This window comes from Coccinella septempunctata, chromosome 2 (assembly GCF_907165205.1).
Source record: "Coccinella septempunctata chromosome 2, icCocSept1.1, whole genome shotgun sequence".
NCBI lineage: Eukaryota > Metazoa > Arthropoda > Insecta > Coleoptera > Coccinellidae > Coccinella > Coccinella septempunctata.
This window is the reverse complement of record NC_058190.1, coordinates 1,517,628-1,532,743: the sequence shown is the minus strand read 5'-3', so window position 1 is coordinate 1,532,743 and position 15,116 is coordinate 1,517,628. Positions and strand designations below refer to the sequence as shown.

General features: G+C 34.4%; 1 protein-coding gene across 4 annotated transcripts in view; it reads right to left on the bottom strand.

Moving 5' to 3' along the window:
• Positions 1-15,116, bottom strand: part of LOC123306834 (DNA topoisomerase 2-binding protein 1-B) — a 66,412-nt gene that overhangs the window by 5,652 nt on the left and 45,644 nt on the right. For all 4 annotated transcript variants that reach the window (XM_044888993.1, XM_044888996.1, XM_044888995.1 and 1 more), the window contains 5 exons: positions 9,751-9,882; positions 9,128-9,254; positions 8,993-9,060; positions 4,000-4,257; positions 294-517 (listed from right to left, as the gene is read on the bottom strand). In XM_044888993.1, the coding sequence (XP_044744928.1) occupies positions 294-517; positions 4,000-4,257; positions 8,993-9,060; positions 9,128-9,254; positions 9,751-9,882 (809 nt within the window). The remainder of the gene's footprint in view (positions 1-293; positions 518-3,999; positions 4,258-8,992; positions 9,061-9,127; positions 9,255-9,750; positions 9,883-15,116) is intronic.

Here is a 15,116-nt window from a genome sequence, read left to right as displayed (position 1 = left end):
CAGTTTAGGTCTTTGGTCCACAGTTATAATGGAGACTCGAGAAGAATACAGCGGCGGCCAGATCTGGTTAGTGACTATCCATGCCCGGAGTGTGGAAGGAACTGTAGGTCACGGTTGGGTCTCTTCAGTCACAGGAGGGCACACAGTCGCAAATAGCCCTAAGAAATTTAAGTTTGATAGCACCGATAGTTTTGTTTTTCTGTAGATTTATTCTAGCTGAAGTTTTTAGGTTAGGTCAGGTTATTGAACAGAATATTTGTCAGGCTGAAAGAAATGGGTAGTAGTGTACTCACGTTGCTTCGATGACAGTTCCACCCCCAGCCTCGATGACACTGACCAGAGCCTGTTTTTTCTCGGCAACAATTATGGTCCTCATATCTTGGAACGGACCTCTACCAGTCCTGGCAAGTTCGTTCCTCCAATAATGGATGGCCTGCATCCTGATTTCGATATCTCTGTCCAGTTCGATGGATATTTTACCGATGGAGTTCGGATTACCGAATTCATAGTATTCTTCCTGAAACAGAAATTTCGATACTTGTCAAACCGGTTTTGCGAACTTGTCCAAATCATCATCTGTCACCACACTGTTTATATCTTTTAAAAATCGAGCGAAGACCTCATCCGACCTTGCTGTTGTCTACGCTACTGAAAATCAAGTTCAACTCTATGGTGCCTCAGACAACGTTAGTTGACAGTTGGGCGAAGCAACCCCCTCTCAACAAGATGTCAGATCTTCCCGTTTCCGCTGAAGCGAGTATCATTATCTTTGGTCATTTTGATAAATTAACTTCTCATTGTGTTAACCAACTGTTCATATCATTGAAGTATTTGTTTTACAAGTCTTCTTATTCAATTATGGTGCTAAATTGTTCTGCTCCAAAAGTAATGTACTCTCAGTCTTCTCAAAATTATTAATTTAACCATTTTTATCTTCTTTTCATTCAGCATAAAATGAGTCCACGTGCAAGATTATTTTAGAATTTTCAAACAGATTTAGAATCCTTGTTAATACTGCTCAATTGATATGTTCACACTAGTCAACTCAATTAAATGCCTCCTCCTGAATTTGTATTTTATGATATTTTACAACTGACAAAGATTTTCAGACCTCTCTAGATTTTCTCACATGGAAATGCGTATGTAGCATCAGAATTGAACCTTCTCTTGTCTTTCTTGTCGATAATGAATGCTGATTTATTGCTTTCTCATGATCATCTCATTTATTTGAATCAGTTTATTTCATTTCTCAAGTAAACTCTGTTGTTAATCTCTCATTACATATTATACGTTTCCGACCTCGATTTTCAAAAGATTGTTAATGGGCAAAACCGTATCCCCCTATCTTCTTTTATTTTCAAGTTATAAGTGAAAACTCATTTTTCGACTCTTCGTACTGGTGTCTCTGTTTCGTAAAGTATCGGTGATATCGAAAAACAAATGTTACATTCTACAGACACTTATTCATGTAGAATGCAGTGGATTAGTCAGAGATTTTTTTCAGTCCGCCACTTCAGTGATATAGTGATAACTTTTATTCTTTTGAATATAAACTATGTTATTTTTACAAATTCCAGTCCAATATTTTTTTCTGATTCACAATATATAATGTATGTCGTGTCTCTGATTGTTCTTCCAATAAAAAAAATCTTTGACTACGCCACTGCATTCTACATGAAAAAGTGTCTGTAGAATGTAAAATTTTTTTTTCGATATCACTGATACTTTACGAAACAGAGGCACCAGTACGAAGAGCCGAAAAATGAGTTTTCACTTATAACTTGAAAACAAAAGAAGATAGAGGAATGCGGTTTTGGCCATAACCAATCTTTTGAAAATCGAACGTGCCACCCATTTTTTCCTAGCTCTTACCGTTACAGAGCTCCCATTCAATACCGTCGAACTTTCCCCACATCCCCACCCTGTACTAGAGCTTCAAAAAAAAAAATTCTTTCTCGGAACCACGCTCAGAAACATCGTTCAAATGACAACATAGACCTCTGAAAATATGCGCCCTTAATATTAATGTTTAGGTTGTCCGAATCGCACTTTTCGATATCCCATAAGAACACAGGAAAAAAATTTGTTTTCTTCTGATTTTTTCTTCTCATTTTTATAACCAATGAACGATGAGTTGCATTGCAATATTCTTTTTATCTTTTGTAGAGAATTCAACGCTCTACAAAAAAGGTCTGATGTAATTTTTTGATAAATGAACTCAGTCGAAAGTTATGCAAGGTCAAAGTTTAATCTACCCCTAATTCAGCCGTTTTCCATAAAATACTCTCAAATTCATAAGTTGCTATGTTCTCCTCATTATAATTAGTATTTTAACTGATATGTGTTCATATTCATTCATCTTGCTCGATATACAGATTAGATCTCAAGCCTTCTGCTCTTTTCGAAATCAACGATTAGTGATTTCCCTCATTAGTACTCTCGATTCTTAACTCTTATTATTCATCAATTTCATCTTCTATTTATCTGATGGGCGTTCTAATCGTGCTTACTTATAAGCAGTTCGTCTCTGTGAATGTTGTATTCATTGATACATTTTTGCACTCTTCGAGACCAAAGTTATGTATATTAATTATAATATTCTTGCTCCTCTCAGATTAATTATTTTTGCTCTTCTCATTTAACTCAGAATATTCTACTCTGCTCATATTTAAATTGTACTTATTGCTCTACTCATATTTAATGTATTGATCTCATAGATGACCAGAGACATTTTAGTTTTCACCTCGTTGCCTATCTTATTATTACAACTCAGCCTTTTCATTGAAATTCATTATTTCAACATTCTGTTTTTCTGATGGAATAAAGAGGCTCTCGCATTCAATTAACATTGATTGCTCTGTCACTGTAAACGTTGTGTTTATTTTGAATTTATCGAACTTTCTCGATGTCTGTATCTGACATCAAGTGACTTCTCATTTGAACTTCTCTATCTCTGTTTTTGGATGGATAATGTCACTCTGAGTTTGTGGATGTTTTCAGTATTTGTATTTATTACTGTATTAGCTTCATGCGGGTAACTTATCCATTTTATAATTGTGAGCGATATACAATAGATGTTTTCACTTTACCATCTCTAACTCTCAATTATCGGGTAACTGTCCATCTGAACACCATAATTTTGTGTTGTTTTTGAGAGCCTGGCAACGATATTGTATTTTTTACTGCCGACGTCATTTTATTGCTAAGATGAACCAAATCCAACAATTACATTTTAACAAAACATCAAACAAAAAGCAACATGTAAGAGAAATTTACCTATAAGTGCTCCCTATCACTTGTTTTGCAGTGTATTTCAGTGTATTTCACTTAGGCCCGTTTGCACCAATCCCCCTTAAAAGGAGTACTTAACTAAGCCTCGTTCAAAGTTAAGGGACGCTTAATTTTATTCCCCGTTGCACGAATATGGCTTAACAGAATCTTAATTAAGGGGCCCTTAAGTTCTTATACGTAGTGATATTTCAGTTTTTTATTTTGGTGCAACTTCATTCTAGTCCAATAAAGCCATTTCATTGGTTGGCCGGTTGCCGATGATTGTTGTCATTTCATTAACCTAACTTTATTATCCTGTCAGTCAGTGTCAAGGATATTATTATAATATTATCAAAGAGTAATAACTTTTTGTTGTTGAATTAGCATCAATATAGATAATGATTGTCAAATAAAAGGTACCTAAGTTCATATAAGTACAACACTTTCTTTGTAAGGTCCTATGTGAATTTGTTTTATTATTGTTGAAGAGGAACGTGAAGAAAATGCCCTTGTTATTTACAGGAGCGCTTAAATTTAAGGCTAGCTTTAGCCATTTAATTGTCACTTTACAGTTGGTGCAATGTAATTTAAGTTAAGGGTTCATTTTAAGGGATACTTAACACTAAGTGCGTTTGGTGCAAACGGGTCTTAGAAGACCTATCAAGTTGAATTTTGTCGTTTTCGATACCGAGCGCACGAAAACATAGAAGTGAGAGGCGCAGTACTCACATTAACAAATTTCGAAGCTTTAAGGCAGGCGTCCACGTAGTCGATGTGCAGGATCCATTTGCCCGCGGCCATGCAGGATAGCGTCTTCTCGTTTCTGGCCGGTTTCGGACACAGCAGATGCGTCGCGCTCGGATCGTAGCTGGACGTTTCCGACACCGTCGCTCCCAGTTCCTTCAGGGAAGACACGATCTTCGACCTCAGATTCGGGTCTCCCACTCCGGATATCATGAAAACTTTGGACTCTGGGGACGGTTCTTCCTGAAACACAAAACGCGCGTTCGTAAAAATTCGTCGCCGAATAGGCTGTGGAACATTCCATGCCTCCTTGCACAGGATGGGCAAAATTGGTGATACCTGAACTGCAACTTTTTAACCCAACGAGAAAAATGAATGTACCATTCATGTCCACTTCTTTCGAGAAACTAATAATGCCATAAATTACATTCCTATATCTTCTTTTGTTTTTGAGTTATAGGCAAACATTCAAATTTGGGCGATTTCAACTTTGGTTATTATCTCCGTTTCTGTTTGTGCTAGGATGTTGAAATGAAGACACGATACAGACACTTTTTTGATAGCAATCCAGTGACATACTATGATTTTTTCCTACAGGTTTATTTGCTGAGCTATGACATAAAGTTGTGTTTTTTCTTATGAAAACGGTAGTTTAAAATGACTTAGGAAGAATCGCCATTTTTTTACCGTTTCAGAAATATATTATACACCACCCTCAGTCCTTCTAAGTCATTTTAAACTACTGTTTTCATAAGAAAAAACATATGTATCTTTATATTATAGCTCAGCAAATATACCTGTTGGAAAAAAGCATAGAACGCCACTGGATTGCTATCAGAAAAGTGTCTGTATAATGTTTTCATTTCAACATCCTAGCTTAAACAGAAACGGAGATAATGACCAAAGTTGAAATTTTAATTTTGACCTATAACTCGAAAACAGAAGAAGATGGAGGAATGCAGTTGATGACATTATTAGTTTCTCTAAAAAAGACGACCGTAATGTGCTATGCATTTTCCTCTATCTAGTTGGGTTGAAAAAGTTGTAATTCAGTATCACCAAATTTGCCCACCCTGTACAGGGTGGGCAAATTTCGATGTTTTAGCACTACAGCTTTTAAACCAGTGGAGGTAGACAAAATCTGATACCCCATTCTCTTTTTCTGAGAAACTAACAAGAGTAGTAGTCATTTTTGGCTACCTCCTTTTGTCTTCGAGGTATAAGCGAAAATTGAAAATATCGAAATAAATTTATATCTCCGCTAATACTGATGATAGAGTTCTGAAATTGAAACGTTATACAGGCACTTTTTTACGTAGAATCCAGTGGAGTGCCCGCCTTTTTGACAGGAATTTCAATTACGAAGTTATGACCCAAAGTTATGTTTTTGCAAATGGGAACACTAGATTTCTGTGCAATTTTCTGAAAGCTTAATTTTTACTGGTTTCAAAAATATATAACATCATATGGTTTATATCAATATAAATTATTTTTTCTCAATATCCAGTGGCGTGCTCGCCACTGGATATAGAAAGACATAGAATCATAGAAAGAATGACATTGACTGAAGGAGACTGCTCTTGTTATAGGAAGTATTATTTCTGTGCTCGCCAAAAGTTGAAATCATAAAAATATTGAGAAACGAGTTGACCATTTTTTATTATTTTTATTGATACAAGGCATATGATGTTATATATTTTTGAAATTAGTAAAAATTAAGCTTTCAAAAAATTGCACAGAAATCTAGTGTTTCCATTTGAAAGAACCTGACTTTGGGTCATAACTTCGTAATTAAAAATCCCGCTAAAAGGGCGTGCTCGCCACTGGAATCTTCGTAAAAAAGTGCCTGTATGATGTTTTAATTTCAGAGCTCAATCAATATAAATTTATTTCGAAATTGCCATTTTTATAATTTTCGCTTATAACTCGAAATCAAAAGAAAGTGACCAAAAATGACTACTACTCTTGTTAGTTTCTCAGAAAAAGAGAACGAGTATAGGGTATCAGATTTTGTCTATCTCTTCTGGTTTAAAAGCTGTAGTGCTGAAACATCGAAATTTGCCCAGCCTGTAAAATGTATCCCAAATTGCATCATTTCGATCATTTCTGGATTAGATAAGAAAAAAAACGTTGAAGAGAGTCCTGGGCTCGAGTTTCGTGAAAATTCCATTAGTGAAAACCGTTTCACGATATCTTCATTTATCTTGAAGATAAAACCAAATTTTGATATTTATATCGATTTAATTATAAGATGAGCCATAACTTTTTTACTTCGAAAATATCTCATAACAATAAGAATTTTCTGCAGCCACTTTTTCATTGGTAATAAGGCAAGTACCCGTAGAAAGTTCTCATCTTTTTTAGATATTTTCGAAACTAAAGAATTTATGGCACATTTCCGAAATCGACAAAATTCTAGAATGATTTTATATATTCAAGACGAATGGAGATACATATCGCATAACGGTTTCCAATAATGAATTTTTTTTTACAAAAATGCCGAAAGTTAATGAAAAAAAGAGAAGACAGGGTTTCGTATTATTAATATTTACTATTTAGAATTCAGGTCTGCTCATTCAAATTGTAGGTAACCCTGATATTCTAATACCTACAATATATCAGACAATAGCAAACATATTCTATGTAAGTGAATTTATATAATGTTTTTTCCGAATCTAAACTACTTGTTTTAGCTGAATATTTCCACAACCAGAAAGATTGTGAACGAAAAGGATGACAAAGAATCTCCTTCTATTGGGAGACCCAAAAAAGTATAGTGGCATTTGAGAATTTTATTTTAGGGGAAACGAATGCGAAAAGTTACTACAAGATTTTCGGTTAATATCATCGTAGAATAATTTTTCATTTGATTTGTCACATTGTGAATGTCTTAAAGAATCAATAAATATATAATTATAATAATTATATCAAAGTATTAAAAATAACAGCCATAAATACGAGCCAGTTGTCCGGTAAATTGTTAATTCATGTGAATTTTTTTTTGAAGGTGAAGTTTTTCTTGCTTGAAACTTCCTCTAATTATTTTGACTTTCATTAAAGCAAGATGATTTTTTATTGAAGATTTTAACATCATTGTAATTATCCGTTAATTCCTTCGAGAGATATACATTCTCTACCACTGCATTTCATTTTGGGGTTGATTTTCATGAAATCTACAACTGCTGTAATGTCTTCAACCTTTGGCCAAAGAAGGTAACCATATTAAGTCTCCTCAAGCTACAGCATATTGTATCAATAATTCAATTTTCTTCCATGGCAAAGATAAATATATTCGCAAACTGATCTCTTGCATTTTCCATACAAATAACTAGATTGTTTATGCCTTCAATCAGTTCGTATAAACGTCAATTATGTTCGTCACATATTTTCGGTTAAATAGTGATTCGACATTGTGAAATACTTAATTACTGAGACTTTTACGTAAAACGGACAACATAGCGCTGATTTTAAACCCAAAAATGTTTTGACAAGCGTCATAACCCCACATTTTAAATGGAGTATATACTCCATCCACTTTTATTTTAGCACTCGGTTGGCCATGGAAATTTGACACATTTCACTCTGTATAGTACGAAAATGTGGGGTTATGACGCTTGTCAAAACATTTTTGGATTTCAAATCAATGCTATGTTGCCCGTTCTACGTCAAAGTTTCTGTTATTACGTATTTTATCACAATGTCGAATCTCTTCGGAAAATATGTGACGAACATAATTGAAGTTTTTACAAACTGTTTGAAGGCATACCAAATCCAATTATTTGCATGGAAAATACAAGAGATCAGTGTAATATCATAATATGCACTAGATTGAGGAAAGGTAATGTTCGTTATCTTCTTTGGCTAAAGTTTGAATATGTTACATCAGTTGTAGATTTCAAAATATTAACCCGAAGATGAAATGCATATGATGCAGTGGTTGGGAATGGGTATCTCCCGAAGGAATTAACAGATAATTACAAGAATGTTAAATTCTTCAACAAAAATCATCTTGCATCAATATAAGTAAAAGGAGTTGAAGGAAGTTTCAAGTTAAGATGAACTTCACCTTTGAACGAAAATTTCACATGAATAAACAATTAACAAGACAATTGGCGCGTATTTGTGGCAGTTCATCTTAATACATTGATATAATAATAATAATTAGGTATTTATTGGTACCTTAAGACATTCACAAAGTATAGGACAAGTCAAATGAAAAATAGAAAAATCAATTTTCGGGAACTTATTCCACGATGACATTCATCCAAAATCCTGTAGTAAACTTTTCGTATTAATTCACTCAAATATAAAATTCTCAAATGCCACAACTTTTTTGGGTCTTCCAATAGAAGGAAATTCTTTGTCATCCTCTTCATTCACAATCTTTCATATTGTGGAAACATTCAGCTGAAATATAAGTCGTTTAGATTCCGATGAAATATACATATGAATTCTTTTACATTGAATAATATGTTCGCTACCGTCTGACGTATTGTGGATTTTAGAATATCAGGGTATAACTATTTAAATGAGCGGACCTGAATTCTAAATAGCACTTCCTGAAACCCTGTCTCTTTTTTCAATCACTTTCGGCATTTTCGTAATAAGAATTGATATTAGTTGTGGCAACGGCGTTATGACATTAACGACATTTCATGAGTGCCAACCTTACTTGGTTCTAGTTACAAAAACTTGAGAAAATTATTTCATGGCCAACCGACTGCTAAAATAAATTTGAATGGAGTATACTTCTTTCTACCATGCATAGTAGTAAATGTCACCTGTCATAATAGTTCAAATGTCAAAGCACGAGCACAGAAATGTCGCTTCATAATTTCGAACTCTCTATAGTTATTATTAACTCTATGGTCACCATAGAAAATGCATCTTTCGATATTAATGATGTCCAATGTATCGTACAGAGGCACAACATTTCAAACTAGAAGCCGAGAAATAAATTATCGGAACATAACTGTACCTGTGTGTCTTTTCCGAAGTCCCATTGTACCGTGCACGGTTGCGATACCCTCATGTCTTGATCGCAAGCTGGAAAAAAAAAATAGAATATCGGTAACGAGCGACTTAATTCACGTCAAGCTTCGTTCATACTCACCAGTTTCAAGTACGAAATCCGCTTCCTTCTGCCTTCTCGATTTATTGGCACTTCCGCCGACCGCCGTCATAATTTCTTCTAGTTGTTTCAGTTTTGTATTTACCAGTTCACTTTGAGTACAACTCACCTAAACAGAAACATCGATTTCATATTCTGAACATACATAATTGAATTTTAAAATATCAGGTACGGTCTTATTATGAACAATGCCAGATGAAATTTGGACTGTTTTTATTGGTTTCAAGAAACTAAACCCTTAAATTTCATGATGTAATTGATTTTATTACATTAAAATCAATGCTCGAAATGTTCTCCATCTCGTTCTTGGCGTTAACACAGTCTCCTTTGAAACTCGTTTCTAAACGTGTTTAAGAAGCTTTGAAATTTTTTTAGAATATACAGGATGCTCCATTTAAAATAGAGGACGGACTGTGCTAGAAATACGCGAATAGCCCTATATATTTAAATTTATGCTTAAAAAATGCGCCTCTGAATTAAAAAATTGACGTGTTTCTCATAATTTCAAAGATGAGGACAGAAATAATTTTATCCCATAGGTAGTTTCCACACTGTATGTACAAGTCAAGGACTCACCCTGTATGGGTTTAAATAAGATAAGGTACCTTTTCAGATTCATTCTCTTCATCGTCCTGACTATCCTGACGTCCTGGAGTACTCGGATCTTCACTTTGGCTCTGACTGTCAAGGTTAGAACCGATTTTGTCCCACAACCTCCTCTTCAGCTCTGAAAGTGGCTTGAACGGAAATGAAGATATCGTATTATTATATTGAAATTGTAAAGAGAACGACAGAGCGTTGATGAAGACAGAAATGATAAAAAAAGAATCCAACATTTTCAAATACTGGTCAACAATATCCAACCGTTTTATTCACGACAAAATATGCCTACCTATCTTTTTTAGTTTGTTTACTTCTTCTTTTATGATATTTTCATTTTTTCGAATTGAAATTGTTGAGACTCAATTTTTTTTTATTATTCGATTGATGGCAATGAATTCTAGAACTTTGCTGTTGTAATTTTTTGTTCTCATTAATGTAATACTATTTCTCTTGTCAGCTCTAGTCAATGTTATGTCATTTTCTCTTATCTTTCTTTGAATATAATTTAAAACTATATCATCACTCTTCTCTCTTATCCTACTTCTATTATTATTAATCATATTGGCCTCTTTCCTAATCAAAGGTTTAATTTAATCTCGAACTTCCTCCTTATTACAATGTTATTGTGCTGAAATTTGAGTGAGACCCCCCCTACGACCTTGCTCTTGTCTACGCTACTGTAGAGTTCAAGTGCAATTCTACGGTGCCTTACGGCCGTTTTCAATAAACCTATCTATCCATTGTTTCACTTACTGAAGATAGAAAAACCATCTAATTTCGTTTCTATGATCTATCTGTAAATATATTTTAGAATGGTTACCAATCGTCAGTAAGTGAAACGATGATAGATAGGTTTATTGAAAACGGCCGTTAGACAACATTAATTGACTGACGCAACTCCTGCTCAACAAGATGTCTCAGATCTTTCCGTTTCCGATGAAGCGATTATTCTCTTTGTTCACGTTGGTGAATTAATTTCTCATTGTGTTAACCTCGATTATTGTAAAACTTTTCCAACTGCTCATCTTATCAAATTAACATTATTTCAAGTCTTCTCAGTCAATTATGGTGCTTATTTGTTCAACTCACAAGGTCAGGTACTCACAGTCTTCTCAAAATGATCAATTTAACCATTTTCATGTTCTTTTCATTCTGCATAAAATAAGTCGTGCAAGATTATTTCAGAATCTTCAAACCATATTTATAATATTAACTAGTACTGCACAATTGATATGTTCACACGAGACCACTCTATGAATGCCTTCTTAGGAATATGTATTTTATAATTTACATAGATTTTCAGAACTCTCTAGATTTTCTCACATGGAAATGGGTATGTTGCACCAGAACTGAATTCCTCTCACGTCTTCTCATTGATAATGAATGCTGGTTTATTACTTTCTCGTGATCGTCTCATTGATTTGAATCAGTTTATTTCATTTTTCAAGACAACTCTGATGCCACCTCTTACGTACATATGACTTATTACTGTTGTCGAGTTTTAGATGAATGAATTCTCATGTTCTTCAGGGTGGACCCTGGAACTGGTTTTTTTTTCTTAAGAACACGATGTGAGATTTTCTAATATGGTTCAACGGTCAGTGGTAAGCCATGTTGACAGTCTCTCATCCATGATTCCACCCTGGAAAGCTTGCTCTGGTAATCGTAATGCACACTCAATTGGTATGATCTAATCATTGTACTTTGTACTCTCATTGATACATTCCCATACTCAATCATCGTGCTCGATATACATGTTAGTTTTCAGCCTTTTGCACTTCTCGAAACCAACGATTAGTGGTTTCCCTCATTAGTACTCTCATTTTGTACCACTCATAATTTGTCAATTGTATCTTCTGTTTTTCTGATGGATTTTCTAATCGAGCTTACTTGTAAGCAGTCGGTCTCTGTAAATGTTGTATTCATTGATAAATTTTCACACTCTTCAAGACCATCGTTATGTATTTCAATTATAATATTCTTGCTCTTCTCAGATTTATTATTTTTTCTCTTCTCATTCAACTTATAATATTCATGCTCTGCTCATATTCAAATTATAATTATTTTTTGACTAACATTCAATGTATTTATCTCTCATTGATGACCAGTTTCACCTCTTGGCCTATTTCACTGTTACAACTCCATCTTCTCATTAAAATTCATTATTCTAACCTTCTGTTTTTCTGATGGAATAAAGAGGTTGTTGCAATCAACTTTCATTGATTGCTCTGTCAGTGTAAGCGTTGTGTTAATTTTGAATTTATTAAGCTTCCCCAAAGTCTTAGTCTGACCTCAAGTAACTTCTTATTTGAACTACTCTGGATTATCTCTGCTTTTAGTTGCATAATGTCTCTCTGGGTCTGTAGATGTTAATATTTATTTTTTATTACTGTATTAGATTCATGCAGGTGACTTATTCATTTTATGATTGTGAACGATATACAGTAAATGTTTTTACGCTACCATCTCCAACTCAATTATCTTGTAATACAGTCCACTACGCTTTTTTGCAAAATCATAACACCCCCGATTTTGAAGAGTATAGTCCTACACCCATCCATGACTCCCAAACAATACCACATGACCTGCAGTCAATTTAATTATATTCCATTTACGTTATTAGCGTAAGCAACACCTGATCGGTAAATGTCAAAGTTTGTTGTCGACGTAGGTTTTTTAAAGCTTTTTTGGTTGATTTTATTTATTCAGTATTTGTGGATTATGTGCGTTTATATGGATGAATATTCAGAGGAATTTTTGCTTGTGGAGTTTGATTAAACTGTATTGTAAATACCTCTTCACAGTGATGCTTTCATAATTTTAAAATTTATGGACATGGACCTATAAGTGGCCGCTATAAATAGTTTCCAAGAAAAAAATTGAAATTGGTTTTGGAATTTAATATTGCAGCTTCATAATACCTTCTGGAGGATATGTGGAGATAACCTAGAACAATTTGTGTGTACTGTCTTACTGCCATCAAACCATAAGCCAATGTCCTATCTATACTTCATTCAAATTTATTTTAGCAGTCGGTTGGCCATGAAATAATTTTCTCAAGTTTTTATAACTAGAACGAAGTTAGGTTTGAACTCATGAAATGTCGTTAATGTCATAACGCCGTTGCCACAACTAATATCAATTTTCATTACGAAAATTCGAAAATGCCGAATGTGATTGAAAAAAGAGACAGGGTTTCAGGAAGTGCTATTTAGAATTCAGGTCCGCTCATTCAAATAGTTATACCCTGATATTCTAAAATCCACACTACCTCAGACGATAGCGAACATATTCAATGTAAGAGAATTTATATAATGTTTCATCTGAATCAGCTGATATTTCAGCTGGATATTTCCACAATCAGAAAGATTGTGAATGAAGAGTATGACAAAGAATTTCCTTCTATTGGGAGACCCAAAAAGGTCGTGGCATTTGAGAATTTTATGTTTGAGTGAATTAAAGCGAAAAGTTTACTACAGGATTTTCGATAAATGTCATCGGAGAATAAGTTCCCTAAAATGGATTTTTCTATTTTTCGTTTGACTTGTCCTATACAATGTAAATGTCTTAAGGTACTAATAAATACCTAATTATTATTATTACATCAATGTATTAAGATGAATAGCCAGAAATACGCGCAATTTGCCCTGTTAATTGTTTATTCATGTGAAATTTTTGTTCAACGGTGAAGTTGCATCTTAACTTGAAACTTCCTTCAATTCCTTTTACTTATATTGATGCAAGATGATTTTTGTTGAAGAATTTAACATTCTTGTAATTGTCTGTTAATTCCTTCGGGAGATACCCATTCCCAACCACAACATCATATGCATTTCATCTTCGGGTTAATATTTTTGAAATCTACAAATGATGTAAGCCAAAGAAGATAACGATCATTAACTCTCCTCAAGCTAGTGCATATTATGATATTATACTGATCTCTTGTATTTTCCATGCAAATAACTGGATTTGGTATGCCTTCAACCAGTTTGTATACACTTCAATTATGTTGGTCACATATTTTCCGAAGAGATTCGACATTGTGATAAAATACGTAATAACAGAAACTTTTACGTAAAACGGGCAACATAGCCATAGGCGGAAATAGGGGGGGTCCAGGGGGGGCCGTGCCCCCCCCAGATGTCCACGGTGCCCCCCCCCCCAGAAAAAAAGAGAAATTAGAAAAAAGCGGTGAAAAACAGCAATTCTGAAGCTTTCTCGTTGTTTTTAGCCATTTCTAGAATTTTCGGACTCCTTTTCCACCCAACATCTTTACCTCGGGTGCGATTACCTCAGACCTTCCTAAGGGGTGCCCCCCCCACAAAAAATGTTCATTTCCGCCTATGAACATAGCGTTGATTTAAAACCCAAAAATGTTTTGACAAGATTCATAACCCCACATTTTCGTATTATACAGAGTGAAATGTGTCAAATTTCCATGGCCAACCGACTGCTAAAATAAAATTGAATGAAGTATAGATGTTTCTATACTTTTATGAGTCTTAATAAAAAAAACTCGAATTGAACCCTTTTATTTCCTATTGAAAACAAGTTACATAGTTCATGATCAATATGGGATTAAAATAGGTACTCAGAATTAAACACTATTTGAAAATTTCTATTTTCATTCGACTCTTCCTTTCATGTGACGCATTAATTGAAGACACTTTTACCTTTGGTAATTGGATTATTCTTGATAAACTCATTCCGTCTTTTCTACTATTATTCTCCGGATAAATTCTCTCAATGTTAATTTAAAGGCCACTGTTTCAAAACATAACCTATTTCTCTCCAAACAAATGGCAAAATAGAAGTGCGCAAGGCAAGAAAACAACTTAAATTACGATAACGTGCTACGTTATCTACCCGTAGGGATGCTGTAACGTTAATACCGTCCGTTATTAGAGAGTTGAAGTGCAGCCATGAACGTAAACCTTAACGTTATAATTGACATCTACGCATGCTCATTCGTCCGTTTTTAACGTTAACGTTAGCGTCAGCTTTACGGCCTACGTAAACTAGCGGTCTCCCACGTATACCTTAAACATCGACGTACGTTAACCGAACGTTAAACGAGTAGCACCGATGACTTGCGAATGGCCGAATTTTGATTGTTCAATGCAATTCTCGATAACCTCAAACTGTCCTTGTTTACATTTCCTGTGTATTTTCCAGAGATATATCTCTGGTATTTTCTCATAATGAACGAAAATTATAGGAAATCAGCAGTGATTTGAAAGTTATCAAAAGGATTAAGTTAAATTACTTTGTTATCAGATATTCAGTACACAAGGAAATGGCTGAATCTACACTGCAATTCTCATGTCTCTAACACTTGAACATTTCATTGATAATAAAATACTTCCAA